General features: G+C 50.4%; 1 protein-coding gene across 4 annotated transcripts in view; it reads right to left on the reverse strand.

Moving 5' to 3' along the window:
• COL26A1 (collagen type XXVI alpha 1 chain) overlaps positions 1 to 19393 on the reverse strand; it is a 176835-nt gene that overhangs the window by 131048 nt on the left and 26394 nt on the right. For all 4 annotated transcript variants that reach the window (XM_059897711.1, XM_059897712.1, XM_059897710.1 and 1 more), the window contains exon 2: positions 1504 to 1626. In XM_059897711.1, coding sequence (XP_059753694.1) covers positions 1504 to 1626 — 123 coding nt within the window. The remainder of the gene's footprint in view (positions 1 to 1503; positions 1627 to 19393) is intronic.

Genomic DNA, 19393 nt, shown 5'->3' on the forward strand with positions numbered 1-19393 from the left:
ATATACATATAAGTGGAGAAAAAAGTCTGGAATGACATATTAATAATGGGATTATGGAGGTGGCATTGGGAGAGGAAGAATGCTCATTTTTTACCTTATTCAGTTATTACTGAATGTTTGAACTTTTTCTGCAGTGAGTATATATCACTATCTTCATAATAAAAACAAACAATAATAATTCTGGCCCAGGACCAGACTCTCTGCCACATTTGTGGGTCCCATTAATTCATGCTGCAGGCTGATTCTGGTGTCAGCTCCACGGTGAGCCCTATAGGGGGCAGCACTGTGTGGGCACAGGCCCTGACTCATGGGCTCATTCTCCATCTCTGGTGATGAAAACATATCCAACTCATGATGACCCTCTGATGGTTAATTTTATGTGTCAACTTGGTTGAGCGACAGTACCCAGATATTTGGTCAAATGCAAATGGATGTTGCCATGAAAGTATTTCTTTAGATGAGATTAATATCGAGGTGGTAACCTTTGAGTAAAGCAGATTACCCTCCATAATGTGGTGGGCCTCATCCAATCAGGTGAAGGCTTTCAGAAAAAGACTGACTTCCCCTGAGGAAGAATACATTCTGTCAGCTGATTGCCTTCTGATTCCTTCTGCAACATCAGTTCTTCTCTGGGTCTCCGGCCCATTAGCCTATCCTGCAGCTTTTGGATACACCAACCTCTACCACCACATGAGCCAATTCCTTAAAAATCTCTCCATCTCCTATATATATATATCCAACACAGACACACACACACACACACACACACACACACACACTTATTCTATTGGTTCTGCTTCTCTGGAGAACCTTGCCTAATACAGACCTCATGCAGTAAGTCCTTTCAGCAGAGGGCACAAAGAGCTCTCTTAACACAGAAGGGAAAGGGATTTGGAGTTTGAGGAGGGTGGTCCCAGGCAGAGATGAGGAAGGGTCTTTGAGGCAGACACGCAGGGCTGGAGAGGTTTGCGGGTGAGGGCGTAAGGGAAGCCAGTCCCTGGAGCTGCAGCAGGGCCTGGAGGGGGAGAGGACAATGAGGCACTGCAAGGTGGGGTCTCAGAGACCCAGAAGGTCTGGTCATTCATTCAGAGCTCTTCCTGTGAATGCCCAGGAGCTGCTGAGGGCTGGGAGAGAAAGGCACTGGCGAGAGGAGCAAGACTGTGAAAGGGGCCAGGCTTGAGGTGGGCGGGGCTGTGGGGGCGGGCCTATGAGGGGCGGGGCTTGAGAGGCGGGGCTTGTGGGTGGTGTGTGAGGGGGCCTCACCTGGCCCTTCTGCTCATCAAATACCCACTGGATTGTGAGGACTCTTCCGTGTGGGGAGCATGTCCCTTTCATCTTTGCGCACGCACACCCCCCATGCCCCGTACACAAAAGGTGCTCCATAAATGCGTGTCCGACTCTGTTTCCGAGAGTCAACCCCCTATCCCAGCAGCTGTGCGAGGGTTGGATTCATCCAAGGGAACAGAAAAGCAAGGCAGAGCTGGTCAGCCCCGCGGCCTTTACCTCACGAGGTTGGCGCAGGGCCCGGGCCACCGGCAGCTCTGGTACACGCGCTGGACCACTGTCTCTGAGCCGTTCTGCACCTGGCAGGACACCGTCCGTGTCACCGTGTGATGGCACCAGTGCCTGTGGGGAGAGCAACAGTCAGGTCAGTCCTGCCTGTTCCTGAGGTGCCGACTGTGGATCAAAAGGCCGTGCGGGCCGAGGAGGGGCCCCTCCACAAGCCTGAGGGACGGTGCTCCTGGGTAAGGGGCCCACTGAGACCCTGCGTACCAGTCTAAGGGGAAGGGAGAGTACCCACACCCCCAGCCATCAAGCCCCAGCATCATTTCAGTCTTCAAACACTCCGTGCGAAATCAGTGATAAAGGCTGTCCCCCTGCCAGGAAATCCCACTCTGGAGGGGAAGACGCTCGGCGAGATGAAGAGAACACACGGGAACACTGGGTCACAGGAACAAGCACAGGATGAGCACAGGGAGCTATGGGAAGCCAGCAGGGCCCCCAACCCAGGTCCTAAGAAAGGCCAATCAGCTGAGAACTGAAAGGTCAGAGTCAGCAGACCCAAAGTGTGGGGGCAATGAGGGGGGCACAGTTCACAGAGGAGAGAGCAGGGTGAGCAAGGGCACGTTGGTGAGACGGACTGCAGCCGCCCAGGGACCAGCGTGCAACTAGGCGCGGCCTGAAGGCTGGAGGAAGGGGAGTAGCCAGGAGAAAGGAAGAGGCGGGGAACCTGTCAGAGGTGGGTCTTATGACATTGGTGGGGAGCCACTGAAGGACTGGGGGGTGGGCGCGGTGGGGAATGACTCAGATGGGTCTGATTTTAGAAAAGCCCCTCTGGTGCAGTGTGTAAGAGCTGAGGAGGCCTGAGCTGGGGCCTGCAGCGGGGAAGAGGGGACATGTGCAAACAATATGGTGATTGGATCAAGATGGCAGACACCTCCCCCTCCCATCTCCAGATCCTAGATATTGAAAATCTAAAAATAAGTCCCCACTGTGACATCGGCAAGATGGTGGGAGAGGAGGTCCCTTACTCAGTACCCTTCAGTAGCAATAATTTGGCAGCCATTCTCGAACAAAAATGCCTTTGTGGGAGCTTTGGTATTTTTGCAAACTATTTATCTGATAAGGATTGATATCCAAAATATATAAGGAACTCATAAAACTCAATAGCAAAAAAATAATAATAATAATCCAATAAAAATGGTCAAAAAATCTGAATAGACATTTTTCCAAAGAATACATCTAGATGGCCGACAGGTATATGAAAAGGTGCTCAACATCACTAATCATCAGGGAAATGCAAATCAAAATAAGATATCACCTCACACTTGTTAGGATGGCTATTATCAAAAAGACATGAGACAACAAGAGTTGCTGAAGGTGTGGAGAAAAGGGAACCCTGGTACAGTGTTGGTAGGAATGTAAATTGGTGCAGTCATTATGGTAGGTTCCTCAAAAAATTAAAAATAGAACTACCATATGATCCAGGAATCTCACTTCTGGGTATCTATCCAAAGGAAACAAACTCAGTATCCCGAAGAGATATCTGCACCTCCACGTTCATTGCAGCATTATTCACAACAGCCAAGATGGAAACAACCTAAGTGTCCATCTACAGATAAATGGATAAAGAAAATGTAATGTATATATACAATGGAATACAATTATTCAACCATAAAAAAGAAGGTAATCCTACCATTTGTGACAACATGGATGAACCTAGAGGACATTATGCTCAGTGAGTAAGTCAGACAGAGAAAGACAAATCTGTATGATCTCACTTATAAGCAGAGTCTGAAAATGTCAAACTCATAGAACCAGAGGGTAGAATAGTGGTTGCCAGGGGAGGGGGAATGGGAGAGATGGGGAGATGTTGGTCAAAGGATACAAACTTCCAGTTATAAGATGAATAAGTTCTGGGGATCTAATGTACAGATTAGATCTGTACATAGCGATTATAGTTCATAATACCATATTGTATATTTGAAATTTGCTAAGAGAATAGATCTTAAGTGTTCTTACCACACACATAAAAAAGGTAGCTATGTGAGATGATAGATGTGTTAATAATCCATGGTAATCATTTCACGATGTATATGCAATTAATTCATCATGTTTTAAACCAAAAAAATCAAGTTGTACAACCTGAATAAACACTTTTTAAATTTGTCAATCGGAGCTCAATAAAGCAGAAAATACAAATAAATAAAAATAAGTCCCTAACAGCATTGGAAAACAAAAAGCAGTGGGCCAGATATTTTGAGGAATCCTTGAGAGACTAAAAGCACATGGGAATAAATTGAAGGAGGAAGCACAGTCCAAAACACGCAGGGAAGACTGGGGCTCAAGGTGGGTGCAACATAGGAGCAGCAGAGGTGACTGTCAAAGGACCATGGTAGAAGGAGCCAGACAGGTAAGACCAGGATCCCTATCCCTGCTGGTGTCAAGAATCAGGCATTGAACTCACTTGTTTTGTGGCAGGTGTGGTCAGAATGGGTGCCTCAAAGGCTGATGACCTCCAGAAGAAACAGGGACCCTCTCAAGGTCAGACAACTGAATTCTTGCACATTCTTTATCCTATACCACCAACCCTCCAAGAGGCAAAGCAGCAGTGAACAGAGAAACAGAGACAAGCTAATGGAAAACCCCAAATGCCAAGAATTTCAAATTATTTAAGAAAAAAGGCCAATACCCTGAAAGAAAGGCACTGACTCAACAGATAATAAATCACACTTCAAGAAAAAACAATTAATGAAGCAAATAATGGAGACAGTTTTTTCAAGCACAATTAAAGTCCTTAAAGAGATAGAATTTTTCACTCATAAGAAATATTATGAAATCAAAAAATTAGATATGTTAGAAATGAAATGTATGACTGTGAAAATAAAAAGGCTCAACAGATGGGCTGAAAACACAGAACAGACAAAGCTAAGGAACGAGCTGATGAGCTGGAAATCTGAGCCGTGAACTTTCCAAGGATATACTGCAAAGGGACATAGAGATGGAAAATGTGTGAGAAAAGGTGAGGTACCTGGAGGACAGACCAAATTCCAGCATACATGGAATTTGTAGCCCTGGAAGGGGAGATCAGAGAGAGCACAGGGAAGTATAGACTTGAAGCAATAATAAAGAATATTTCCCAGAGCTGAAGAAAGACATGAATTCTTTTGTGTGTGTGTGAATAATGTTTATTTTTTAGTTTTTAATTGAGATATAGTTGATTTACAATGTTTCAGGTGTATAGCAAAGTGATTCAGTTATATATACATATTCTTTTTCAGATTCTTTCCATTATAGGTTATTACAAGATACTGAGTATAGTTCCCTGTGCTATACAGTAGGTCCTTGTTGTTTATCTATTTTATATATTGTAGTGTGTATCTATTAATCCCAGATTCCTAATTTATCCCTCCTCCCACCTTTCCCCTTTGGCAACCATAAGTTTGTCTTCTACGTCTGTCAGTCTATTTCTGTTTTGTAAATAAGTTCATTTATATCATGTTTTTCGATTCCACACATAAGTGATATCCTATGATATTTGTAAAAGACATGAATTCTTAATTCCAAAGGGCCCACTGAGTGCTAAGCAAGATGAACAAAGACAGGCATATTTCGGTGAAATTTCAGAACACTCAGAATGAAGAGAAAATACTAAACACTGAAGAAAGAAAAGAAAAAACAAATCACCTACAATAAACTGAAATTAGATTTCTTATGAGCTATATCAGAATCAAGAATATAGTGACACAACTGCTTTAAAGTTTTGAGGGGAAATATTTAGAACCCAGAATTCTATACCTGAACAAACTCTTCTTCAAAGGTGAAGGCAAAATAAAGACATTTTCAGATGCACAAGAACTCAGAAAGTTTACCAGTCACCTTTTCTGAAAGAATTACTAGAGGATGTATTCCAACAAACTAACGGACATAGGAGAGCGTAGGAGGAATATATTAAATATGAGGAGCAGTTACAAACAAAGAAACAATAATAAGATTTAAAAACAGCCTAGATCTCAATATGGACAATGGCAAAGAAGGGGCAGAAGGAACTAATATTTGCTGAGATTTTTGTCTTGTTTAAGGAAAGGCTATAGAAACTGTGCAACTTTAAGTGCAGTAGATAAATATGCAATTAAGTTTTTAAAATTTTTTAAATTTTAAGATAAATACTAGGAAGTGTAGGAAGAGGACATAAAACTGACAAACCATGAAAGAAAGAAGTAAAACAAAGAAAATTTGATTAACCCAACAGAATGCTAGAAAAGCAAGAAAGTAGCAACAGAAAACACAATAATTAGAAGACAATGGAATTAGAAAGGAGAAGAAAGGAATTAACAAAGATGGAAGCAGAAATTAATGAAATAGGGCTTCCCTGGTGGTGCAGTGGTTAAGAATCCACCCCCCAACGCAGGGGACACGGGTTCGCTTCCTGGTCGGGGAAGATCCCACATGCCTTGGAGCAACTAAGCTTGTGCACCACAACTTCTGAGCCTGTGCTCTAAAGCCCTCAAGCCACAACTACTGAGCCCACGTGCTGCAACTACTGAAGCCCACGCACCTAGAGCCCGTGCTCCGCAACCAGAGAAGCCACCGCAATGAGAAGCCCGCGCACCGCAAGGAAGAGTAGCCCCCGCTCACTACAACTAGAGAAAGCCCGTGTGCAGCAACGAAGACACAACGCAGCCAAAAATAAATAAAATTTTTTAAAAAAGAAATTAATGAAATAGATTACTTTCAAAAGTGAATCAACAAAGTCAAACACAGGTTTAAAAAAATCAAATAGACAAAACCTAGACAACTTTTAATGAGAAACGAACAAAAGACATAAGAAGACATTAAGAGCAAGAAAAAAATCCATATAGAGATTAGAAATTGTAAATAAATATTATGTCTGATCTTACATCAACATTTTTCAAAATCTTGACAATTGGACAACTTTCTAGGAAAATATATTGACACAGTCAAAAATACCATGAAAGAACATGAAAAAGTAATCAAAAGTTGATCCCTCTCCCCAAAGGCATCAGGAGACCTGGTTCTGCCACGAGTCTGCTGTGTGACTTGAGCAAAGTGATGTTCCCTCTCTGAGCCTCAGTTAAATGAAAAAAATTCTACCTCTCAAGGTTATTGTGAGGACTAAATGAGCAGGTCCATGTGGCACTACCTGCCCCAAGGTGTCATGATTGATTAGCTGGCTACTGAAACCCCACCATGTTTATACAAGTGTAAGGACTGTCCTTCCTATTTTGCAGATGGGAAAAGAAGTACTGAGAGATGAAACCTCACTGACCATGGCTCAAATCAGAGGCCGAGCTGGGAAGGGAATCCAGCCTTCCTGCCCAGGCGGCCAGTAGGGTCCCACCTGTACAATGCAAACCACTGCCTCTGCTAGTTACTCAGGGAAACTGGGCCTGGACCCCTCCTCTATCTCTACCAGGGAGCTTCAGCACCACCTCGGGCATTCAGCATGAGTCTCTTCGGGATGAACTGCTGTCCAATCCAAGGACAATGCTCCACCCTGAGATCTGCCCCTGGCCATCTGGAACAGACAGAGTCCAGCCACTTCTGGGTCACAGCTTTCTATAGGGAAATGAGCTATGAATTGGAAAACATTTTTAAATGCCTTGATTCATCATCTCCAGACATTTGATCTTTTAATGGGCTGTAAATGGCTTCCCCAAATTAAAATCTGGCCAAAAACAACGAAGAAGGCAGGCAGAGACAAGGAAAGAGGGCTCCGGGCCTTTTCAGATGGAATTCTAAACCCCATTCATCTCCAGGCACCCGCAGTTCCAGGGAATCTCGGTGTCAGGCACTCTGCTCCCATATGGGGTCCCCCTTAGGATCCCCGTCTCCTGAGTATCATATCTGTGTCTCCTGTTTTGTGGGTGGTATCACACCACCGCCCACCCCCACCCCCACCCCTGACCATGATGGTGCACAGTGATGGGTGAACAAGGCTGTAAGGGCTACAGGATGACTCCGCCCAGAGACAGGCTTGGCAGGAGAAGTATATCCCTTCTGTGACCCTGCTGGAAGGACTGGCCCAGGGGCAGAGATTTTGGGAGTGGCAGGGCTGGTCTTCAAACTGCCTAAGAAGTAAGGGTGGCCTCAGCAGCCTTCATCAGGATGGGGCAGGACTGGCTTTATTTGGGGGCATCATCTCAGCGACATCCCTTCATCATCTCCCCCCCGCCCTCCTCAGCTGAGCTCTCGTGGAGAGTCCAGGATGGGAAACTCACTCCCAGCCTTGGGGACAGATCTGCTCCCCTCCAGGTCCGTTTCCTTATGAGGAGACGCCCGCTCCCTGATGGGGAAGAGCAACTGACTTGGCCCTGCTCCACCAGGCCTGGGGGCTGCTCCTACAGCAGCTTTTGCCACGCTACGTGTCTGGCTCTGTGGCTTGGCCAAGCTGTGAAATCCTTAATTTAGAGTCCTTTGGGAAAACAAGTGCTAAGTGCTTTCAGGAAATCATGTCATGATGGAATGGAGGGGTCTTCAGGACACCGCCAGCCCATGTCCACCTCTGAACATAACTAAGCAACCCATCTATTTCAGCCGGGGGATGCCACCACATCAGCCCTTCTCCCCTTAACCCTGGGACCCCCTCCCGCACCGGCCCATGAGCCCCAGTTCTATCTGAGCTTTGCTTTGGGACCTGATCTCACCTTCCCCTCCACCCCCAGGACCCTGAGCCTGAACCAAGCCTGAGGGCTTTGACAGTGATCTCCCTCCCCACGAGGACCACCCAGTCTGCCCCCATGTCACTGTCCCATGCTCTGCTCCACCCCAATGTGGCATCACCTCAAAGCTTCCTCTTGAACCCCAACATATGTGCCCCACTTGCATGGACACACATCCTCATAGCCCATGGAACACCTCAGGACACACCATTTCAATCCATCCACTACGGAGACCATCGCTATCCAACCCCTTCTCGCTCCATCTTGGTGACCAGCACCACTAAGTTCCCGGTCCCCTGACCCAGAACCCCCAGGGGCAAATCGCCACAGAACCCACATTTTCCCTCCCTTACTCTCCACAGCTGATCAGCCCCCACGTCAGGCAAGTCCTGCCTGCATCCCAGCCCTGGTCCCGTAGTCCTGATTCCCACAGCCAAGCCCCTGCCGGTCGGCCAGCATCCGCCCTGTTTCCCTGCAGTCTCCTCGAGGTGCCACCAGAGGGCGCTCCCTAAACCACAAATCTGGCCCTGTCACCTGGCCTCTGGAAACCCTTTCCTAGCTCCCCATCCTCCACGGTTCCCACCCACCTCCCTGTTGTCACCTCCCACCACGCTCCATCTTGCCATTTACCCTGTCACTTTGTCCTCCCTGGCATGCCATCCCCCCTTCTTTCACTCAGCCAACTCTTACCCTACCCGTCTCCATTCAGGCTCTGTCCCCTCCTGGAAGCCCTCCCTGACTCCCTGACCCCCTGCCCTCCCTGTATGCCTCTATCTTAACCCTCATCACACCCGAAGACCACAAGCTCCAGAGGACAGCAGGCTCAGGGCAGGCCCCATAAAGGTGTGCTCATCTGACCCCAAGCCCCACATCCCAGAGGGACCTTTTCCCATCCACATTCACTCACTCTCTTACCAAAAACTGCTTCTCGGGCTCAGCACCGTGGGGTTTGCTCCTGTGGCTGCAGCCACCCACCTCAAGGTTGGGGGTGTCCTGTGTCAGGCCCCTCTCCACCTGGCCCTCACCGTTCTATTACCTGACCACACCTGCCTGACCCTTACAGAGGCCAATTCCAGGGGGGTTGCCTGCCAGCTTGGCTCAAGAAACTCTGTGAGAACTGAGGTTTGCAACCTAAAGGCCATGGCCAAGTGGATAGGCAATTCGGATGACGCTGAGGCCACACCCATGACAAAGAGCCCACAGGGCCTGGGCTGGTCCCCTGAGAGATGCAGGCAGAGGAGACAGCCCCCAGCCCCTTCCAGGGACGGGAAGAACAACTCTGGCGCAAATAGAATCAGCCTGCCAGGACCCTTACCATACAGAGACCCTCTTCTGTGGGCAGAGTCAGGCCCGGTACCCCAAGACCCGTTTTATGGTTGGCAAAGCAGTTTCACATACTGTTATAGGCTGAATTGTGTCCCCCTCACACACAAATTCATACATTGAAGCCCTAACCCCAATTACCTCAAAATCTGACTGTATTTGGAGATAGGGTCTTTAAAGAGATAATTACATTAAAGTGAGGGCCTTAGGGTGGGTTCTAATCCAACAAGACTGGTGTCATAAGAAGAGGAAGTTTGGATTCGAATGTGAACACAGGAAGAAGGTGGCCACCTGAGAGGCCTCAGGAGAAAGCACCCCTGTCAGCACCTTGATCTTGGACTTCCAGCCTCCAGAACTTTAAGGAAATTAACTTCTGTTGTTTCAGCTGCCCCCTGTGTGGTACTTTGTTATGGCTGCCCTAGTCAACTCACACACATACGTGACCTTGTTTAATCTTCTCAACAAGTGTCAGGTAGGAATTCTACAAAGAAGGAACCCCAGACTGCAGGGGAGACTCAAGGTCACACAGTGATAAGTGATCAGTTTAGGTTCTTTTCTTTTTTTTTTTTAATTGAAGTATAACTGACCTACAACACTATGTTAGTTCCAGGTGTACAACATAGTGGTTCAATATTTCTATACATCACAAAATGATCACCACGATAAGTCTAGTTACCATCTGTCACCAAAGTTTTTACGATATCATTGACTGTATTCCCCATACTGTACATTTTATCCCTGAGATTCGTTTATCTTGTAGCTGGAAGTTTATACCTTTTATCTTAGGTCTTGAAGATCAGCCTTCTAATTCCAAACCCCAGGCTGTATCCACCTTGCCAGTGAGGACAGCAGAGAGTTAGACAGCAAATACAGCACCCCCTGGCAGGCCCTTACGAGCCGTGTCCCTCAGGGGACCACCTCGCATGCAAAACAGCAAGCAGAGGGGACAGCCCCCACCTCATGCGTGAAACCACTGGGACAACTGTTGAGGGCAGTTCAGGCCACAGCAGGGCTCATAGGGTGGGCTCCGAGCCGGTCCTGTTCCCTGCCCCCTCCTCCCTGCGGTTACCTAAGTCAGACCTCCATTCAGCCTCACACAATCCTGGGTGGTCAGAACGGCTGTTATGCCAGTTTTCCAGGTAAGGAAACCGAGGCACATCCAAGGCCACCCAACAAGTCAACAGACAACCCAGATTCGAGCCGAGCCCTTAGCCACCTGGCTACTCTGCCGAATTGACTTAGAGCTCACCCTGAGTGCGTGGGTCTTGGCATACGGCGGTCTGTCCACCTGGGGCCGTGCTGCCAGGAGAGGGCCGTGCCACAGACCATGATGAAGGCAGCGGGGCTGCTGAGAGAAACTGCGGAAGACCAGGAGCTGGCAGATGCAGGGCCTGGGTCTTGGGAGGGGGTCAGGATCCAAGCTAGATCTCCCCAGCCCAGAGCAAGGAGCCAAATCTAACAAGATGAAACATGACCAGGCAAATGTGGAGTCCTGCACTGCAGCCCCAAAACCCAGCGGACAAGCCCCAGATGGGGCGCAGTGGTTCTCGCCAGCAATAAGTTCACTGTGACTCAGAGGTGTGTGCAGCCTCCAGAAAGCAAAGGCAATCTCAGGCCGTCTTAATAGCAGAATAACGTCGAGAACATCCCTGCTCGCCTCTGCACTGGCCCACAGATGGTGGACCCTGGGCTGTGCCACCCAGATCCCCCTCGATGAAGGGTCTTTAGACCTCAGCTGCCCAGAACCACCTCGCCCAAGGCTCGGCTCTTCCTGGGGCCCCGTCCAGTGTCCGGTCCCTGCACAAGATGAAAGGCTCAGTCATATGGACCTCAGGACAACTCGAAGGGCCATTGTAGGTGCAGGGCCCCCGGGAGGTCAATGGTAGTCGTCACTAGGTCCACATCAAAGCTCAACTTCTCCTTTTAACTCCTGCTTCTGCCCCTCCCTTCCACGGGCATCAATCTTAAGAGGCACCCCCCATACACGTCCTCCCTCTTGGACCGCATCTCGGAATCTGCTTCCTGGAGACTCCACCTGGTGTCTGTCATGAGCCCCAACAGGAAAAGGAACAAACTGAGACCAGTGCGCTGGGAGGAGAGGGCTGCAACCGCTGTCCTATGAGCAGGAGACACCAGGGCTGGGAGAAGGGGAAGGTTGGCCTGCAGAGCAGTGAGTGTCCATGGGAGGAGGACAGGTCAGAAGCCCAAGATTTGGTGACGTGGAGGGGAAGGCCCCATGCCCCTCAGGTCCACACCTGCCCTCTCCAGCAGCGGAGGCCTGTCGACAATGCAGCGTTCAGATATACTGAGTAGAAATAAGCTGAGGGCCCTGGTGGCGGGAGGCAGCTCTGGGAGGCCAGCTTTCCCCCGCGCCAAGATAAATGCAGGGGAGCTAGACAACACTTGCTCGTGGGGCTGCAGAGGGCCCGGAGTCGGGTCAGAACACGACATCCACCAGAAGGCAGACTTCCACTCAGGCTGGGGAGGTACCTGCTTCCGGAGGGTGGGCCGTGGGTGCAATGAGCTGCCCGCACGTTTGTAGTGGGCGCCCCGTCCTGGGAGGGGAATGGTGAGCAGAGGCAGGACACCCACTCGCTGGATGGAGGGTGAAGATACACAATTGACCCTCAAAGAGCATGGAGACTCACCCTATTGGAAAAGAGGAGGTAAGACATGGAAGATTTTTGGGTTCTTTTGGCTGCGCTGTGCGGCTTGCGGGATCTTAGTTCCCCGACTAGGGATCGAACCCAGGCCGCCGCAGTGAAAGCGCCGAGTCCTAACCACCGGACGGCTAGGGAATTCCCAAGACTCGGAAGATTTTTAAATGAGAGGGGAACCCGGTCAGTGGGGTTCCAGGAGGACCCTCTGGTGGCAGGGGGTAGGGCAGAGGCTGAGCCCATTTGGGATAAACGGGCACAGACCATGAAGGGACCAGCCAAGGCCCTGCGGAAGCCCCCTGAAATGGTCTTAACCACCTGGATCCAAACGGGGCCAACGCATGGACCACTACGCGGTGTCTCCCAACAAAGTAAGCGTCTCTACGGCTGACGTTGCTCTCCATCTCTCATCTCTCATCCACCTAAACCACTGTCCGGAGTTAGGGTTTTGTTTATGTAAGGATAACTGGCTGTATGTTACACTAAGGCCTGATGGGTTTTCAGGGCACAAAAACCAGTAGGGGTGTTTGGATAAGCAGATCAATTTGCCTGTATCTCCTGACAGTCGTTTTTACTGGAACGGTACGTTTCAAGGCAACACTGGGGAGGAATTTAAGTACATTTAAGGTCACTGACTTTTAGAGGTACAGGATGTTGATCCGAAAGCCCCGCGGCAACTGACCAAACATTTCTGTAAAAAAGGAGGGCGATGGCACAGACTCCAGGGTCCCGCACGCACGGAGGCTTGGAGGGCAAATGCAGATTTGCGTGTCTGGGGGGCTGGAGAGCCGGCAGGCCCCGGGGAGCACGGCTGTGCCATAGGCAGACTCTGGGCTTCCTCCCACTTCATTATTGTCTGCATTCATCCTCTAGAACCTTCCACAGCAGAGAATTCCTGAGGCCTCCCCCACCTGAGAGGAGGCTGGAAAGAACCCAGCACAGAACATCAGCTACTTAGGGGTTGGATTTCCCATTCAGAGGAGGGCAGCTAAGGGAGTATATGATTTGGCCGAACAGACCATGTGGTTTTGAGCATTTTGCCACAAGTTGTGAGAAGATGGGGCCAAATGCGTTGCATGGGGTCAGCGTTCCTGCCCACGTTTAGGGGGACCATGTGCTGAGATGCTCTCTGGCAAAGCAGACCCCATGACCAGCAGTTTTCACAAGAACCCCTGAACCTGGCACATCGTAAGTGCTCAGTAAACGTTACTCTTATTCCTGCTTTAGCTTCCAACTTCCTTCAAGTGGATAGGGTCACCTTCCTTACTCAGCATCACCCGGAAACCTGTTACACATGCATATTCCTGGGACCCGTCCTCACAGAATCTGAGTCATTAGGTGGTTTTGAGAGATGGTGCACTTGAGAAAGACCATGAAGGACCATGTCTTTGAGAAAGACACTGCTAGATCCTGTCCTGATCTTGGACACAATAAAGCTCCGCTTTCCGCAGAGGTCACTCACTGACCAAATGCATCCTGGTGCCCCAGTGGACACCGAGGACCGTTGGCAGGTCCAGAACAAAGGCGCAGCACCTTGCTGACTCATTGCGGGGACGAGTAACGTTTACTGAGCGTTTACGTTGATTGTACTTCATAATGGAAATATAATCATGATCCTGAACTAGCTCTACCTTTTCTGGGACAAAGGAAGACTTTGCTCTTTACCCAATGGTATCTGCATTTTTTTTCTCCACTAGATGATGGACAGTTTCAGAGACTATATTTGGGTCTGTGAGGGTCAGACTGCTCTGGCTTGACCAGCTCCTTGGTTTGGGGTTTTAGGATCCTTGGGATGTAAATGTTTCACTTCCATAAACATCAGCATAGCATGTGCCCCAAGACTCCTACTGTTGACTGCCAACCAAGGCGCTGGCTCTGCATGGCGGGGCCAAGGGGGCATCACTCGCCGATTTGCACAAATGTCCATGGAGCCCCTGCCTCATGCAAGGCCCCTGACTAGCTGCGTGACCCCACACACTATGGGATGTGGAAAGTGCCCAGGATGTGGGTGGCTCAGGAGAGCTGGGCTCCAGTCCTGGTTCTGCTCTGCCTAGCTGAACGGGCTTCATGGCACCTGAGCCTCTGTGGCCTCCTCTATAAAATGGGAATAATAACATGCAGCCTGGGATCCACAAAAATAAATGAATGTGTAAGCAGTTTGTCACTTGTAAAGGAACATCAGTGGTAGTGACTGCCATGGTTACTGCTGCCAACAGTTACGGCCAAAGGCCATACAGCAGACTGCTGGGCAGGGAGGTGCAAACTACTGGAACATTTCCCTGAGGGCCCAGCCCCTTGGAACTCAGAATGCCCATCTCTGAGAATCTCTGCTGCAACATTCAGGGAAAGGAACGGTGCCCCGTGAGGGAGGGGACACATGGAAAGGTCACCACTCCTAAGCTCCCACCACTGCAGATGTGCTAGAAAATTCTCTTGCTTGGTGAAGCAGTCGGAATGTTGTTTAGGTGTATTTTCCAGACAGCATCTCACTATGGACTTGGATGGAGGATTACAAAAGCTTTGTACCACAAGAGGTTTTGCAAAGATCATCTTGTCCCAACCTCCTCTCTTTACAGGTGAGAAAAGAAGGGAAGGACCCAAGGTGGATGGCAAGCTGGTGGCAGAGTCGGGGACGAAAGCCAGGACTCCTGTTTTTAATTTTCTCCCCTCCTTCTGCAATCAGCGGGGAGAGTGGTTCCCAGTGTTCACTTGAGGAAAAAAAAACTGATAAGAATCTGAGGAATGTGACGGCTGAAAGGGACTGACTGTGGAATTTGGCATTTGATACCCGCCGAGGATCACACACAATTACGACCAAGCGAGTCTCCTGTGAGCAGAACACCTTCTGGACCTGCATCCGTGTTTCCAAAGGAAAGGGGTTCCGGCTCTAAACACCAGGCCCAGCTGGGTGGCCCATGACACCCAAGAAACCCACAGCTGTCGGAGTCTCTAAGGAATGCCTCAGTTCCCCTGCAAAGGGCAAAATCCAGGAGAATGAATGCAGTGTTCCGAATTACACCCTGCCGTTTGTGAAGTCTGCCTTTTCTTTGGGGTCACCACTTCTCGAATCTGCCTTTGCTTCTTACCTCTTAGAGGTATCTTGCTATCAGCACTAATCATTGATGGCTCATTAACCCCTCCAGCAGGTAGCTGGGAAACATGGGTAAACACCAGTGGATCCTGCCCTTTCCATCTGAGGTCAGCCAGTGGGTTCCAGGGGTCTTCCTCACAAGAGCTTCCAGAGCTGTGGATTGGGGGGGGGGGTCCAGCTGCAGGAATTGCTGTGTGACTTTGTACAGGCCCCATCCCTCTCTGGGCCTCTGCCTCCTCCTCAGGCAGCAGATGGAACCCACAAGGCAGCAGCAGAGCTGGGGGACTATTACAGAGGCCATCACCCCCACTTTGGCAGAAGGGCCCGAGCAACACTGCCTCTCACCCAGAAGCCAGAACAGTTGGGGAACCGGACTGGCCGAGCAAGGTACCACGTCCTCCAGCCGGCCAGGGCCAGGCTTCTACCACTCACAGGACTGGCGGTGTCAGGGAAAGCCTTAGCCCTACATCCTTTCCAGGCAGGTAGTTCTGCAAACACCTGGGTCTCCAAAATCATCCCCCAGCCAGGGGCTCGGAGAGAATTTCCAGCAAAGCAGAGCCACCCGTGTGGGGCTCGTCAGGCACAGATGTGAGCGGTTGTCCACCTCCCCCGTCTAACTGCGGCTTCCAGAGCAAAGACACTCGAGCTCCTCATGGTGGTTCTAAGCCATTCGGTCCATTAACTTTTTTTTTTAATATATAAATTTATTTATTTATTTTTGGCTGCATTGGGTCTCCATTGCTGCGCACGGGTTTTCTCTGGTTGCGGTGAGCGGGGGCTACACTTTTGTTGCAGTGCACGGGCTTCTCATTGCAGTGGCTTCTCTTGTTGCGGAGCACGGGCTCTAGGCGTGCAGGCTTCAGTAGTTGTGGCACTCACGCTCAGTAGTTGTGGCTCGCGGGCTCTAGCGCGCAGGCTCAGTAGTTGTGGCGCACGGGCTTAGTTGCTCCACGGCATGTGGGATCTTCCCGGACCAGGGCTCAAACCATGTCCCCTGCATTGGCGGGCAGATTCTTAACCACTGCGCCACCAGGGAAGTCCCCGTCCATTAACTTTTATTAAGCCCTCTCTAGGCACCAGCCCCTGACATGGTCATTGGCTGACAGAGCAGGAAGGAGACCTGCGATCTGGGGGAAGGACACAGATGATGCGAAGGACCACAGAAATAGGAGGCAGGTGATGAGAACAGGCCAGGACCTGGGATGCTGGGGGAGCCCTAAGGAGGAGATGCCTGGCTCTGCCGGGGAGGGATGGTAAGGTCAAACCACCCCGGCCCTGCCCCACTGCCCAGGGACTCTGATCCCCCAGAGCCACGTCCTGCCTGGGCAGGGCCCTCCATGCCGGTGGCAGCTCAGTCTTCCCTGGTCCCCCACCAAGATGCTCTGCTGTCCTCCCCTCCCCTCCTCTCCTTTCCCCCCACCTGCAGGCCGCCCACCTCCCAATCCACTGAGAACGCTGAGCCCACAGGCGCACACTCCCTTGGCTTCTTCCCCAGCCTCCTCCAGGCTTACCAGGGCTGAGTCCTCCCCCTCCCACTCACCTGGAAGCAGGTGGCCTCTCTGCCTCTCAGCTCACCTGGGATCAGGAGGCCATGCCAGCTGTCCCCCCACCTCCCAACCCCTATATATTCCCTGCTTTCATGTCCATTCTCCACTGGATCTTACTCCAGTGACCTGCATGCTCCAGGCTCTCGCACCAGATCCTGGTCCCCACGCCCAGGGTTCGTCCTTCTCTCCCCTCCTCTTCTTCGGGGTCGCGGTTCTCAAAAGAGGAGTCCACACGCCCGCGTCTCAGTCCCCGTCTCCCAAATCTCCGCTCCTGACTCTCTGAACCCTGTCAGCTCCTCCCCTTCCTCCTCCCTCTCTGAGCCTCATCTAGATGTCGGGGTACCGCAGATCCCATGAACCCTCCCCCGTCTCCCTCTGTGCCCGCCTGGAGGGAGCTCGTCCACTTCAGACCTCTACCGGGAAGGCCCCCGGTCATCTTCTCCAGGACGTCCGGGCACTGCACCCTCCCCAGGCTCAGATGCAAACCCAGCATCACACCAAACCGACTTCCCTTCCCCACACCTTGGCCCTTCGTCCAGCAAACAGCGCCATTCCCCAGCATCTCGGCCCCCCCGCCTGCACCAGGGCTTTATGCCGTCTCCTCAGCACCCACTGGGCTGCTGCATCACCCTCTCACTCCGGCTGCCACTGGTCCAGGCCTCCCAGGCCCCTCCCAGCATGCACACAATCCCGGGCGGAGGGGAAGGACCCCCAGCACCAGCCTGACTCCGAGCCAGGGCTGAGGAACGTTCACAAGGAGGATGGTCACTTGCAAAAGCTTGAAAGCGCTAGAATTGCCAGAGAAGCGGTATGCGGCTGGAGTGGCCTCGGGGTTCCAGCCTTGGCCTGAGGCCGGGGGAGGCCTCAGAACAGTTTGTAAGCAAGGGCAGGACGTGAACACAGCTAAGTTCCAGAAGGTTTTCTCCTGAGCCCCTGTGTGCACGACCCCAGGGCTGAGACCCCACCCGAAGGCTGCAGCCTCCAGAGAAGCCTCGTCCAGTGTAATTCCTCAGCCCCACTTTGTTCTCCGCTGTGATTGAAGGCAGATGTCCCCCTGCTCGGGCAGCCCACCTTCCCCTCACCTTTCCCCTCTCATCTGGCGGCTTTGCCCAAGTCCTCCAGGCACCACAGGGCCGGCCACAAGAAAGACACAAAATCACTGGAGAAGAATTGCCCCTCTCCCCTGGCATCCGGCAGAGAGACGCACTTTCAAGTTCTTGGTTTGTTTCTGCAGTGCCATTGTCTCTCCAGTCCCGCTGATGAAAGGGCTTTCCTCCCAGGAACGCCCGCAGACAGGTGATTCCCACAGAGCAACTCAGGAGGGCCCTTCCATCTGCACCTCATCCATCCCAGGAGCGCGGCCGCCAGGACCAGACCGGCTAATGCGCTCCTATTTGTGGGTTTTGCCATGGGATCAAGACAGAAAATTAAATCCATCACAAGCTGCAGGATGCTGTGAACCAGGCCTCCCAACAGTCCTTCACACAAGAAAAAGTTGAAAACTAATGACTTGCAGTTTTCTTGCTAGAAAGGTTTCTTTTAATCAGGCCTGTGGTGGGATTGCTGAGCTTTTGGTTAGAATTCCTCTGGATAAGGGTTTCTCCCCTTCAGAAGAGACCTCACAACAGTGAGGCCTGGAAACCCGCTTTTTTTATTTTTCTAAACCATTTTATTGAGGTATGATTGACGTACAAAAAGCTGTACATATTTAATGGATACAACTTGATGAATTCAGAGGTAAGTATACGCTAGGGAAACGATCACTACAGTCTATGCCACAGACATATCCATTACCTCCAAAAGTTTCCTCCTGCCCTATTTATTATCATTATTATTATTACTATTATTTTGTGGTAAGAACACTTAACACAAGATCTACCCTCTTGGCAAATTTTTAAACACACACTACAGCATTGTTAACTACACAGCATTTCTAGAACTTACTCATCTTTGTAGCCTTTGACTAGTACCTCCCCATTGCCCCTCCTCCCACCATTCCACTCTCTGCTTCTATAAATTTGACTATTTTAGGTCCCTCCTATAAGTGGTCTCATGCAGTATTTGTCCATCGGCATCTGGCCTATTCCATTTAGTATTCTGTCTTCCAGTTCCATCCATGTTGTCACAAATGGCAGGATTTTCTTCTTTTTAAAGGCTGAATAATATTCCACTGCACATCAATACCACATGTTCTTTATCCATTCATCCGTTGATGGGCAGAAACCTGCTTTAGGTGACAGAAAGTTCCAGCAACAGCCCAGAAGAGCGGAAGGTCTCCTGCTTTCTGATCCCCAGAGCCTTGGAGTCAGGACGTGGGTGCTGTGACCATTCTCCAGATGAAAAGACTGTGGTTCAGAGTGGGGACATGGTGTGTTGGTGTGCTAGGGCTGCTGTGACAAATTACCATCAACTTAGCAATGTAAAATGATATATATTGATTATCTTACAGCTCTGGAGGCCAGAAGTCCAAAATCAGTCTCACTGAGCTAGAGTCAAGGTGTCGGCGGGGCTGACATCCGTGGGGCTGGTTCCCTCTGGAGGCTCTAGGGGAGAATCTGTCCCGAGTCTTTTCCAGCTTCTGGAGGCTGCCGG

Source organism: Balaenoptera ricei, chromosome 15 (assembly GCF_028023285.1).
Source record: "Balaenoptera ricei isolate mBalRic1 chromosome 15, mBalRic1.hap2, whole genome shotgun sequence".
Lineage (NCBI taxonomy): Eukaryota > Metazoa > Chordata > Mammalia > Artiodactyla > Balaenopteridae > Balaenoptera > Balaenoptera ricei.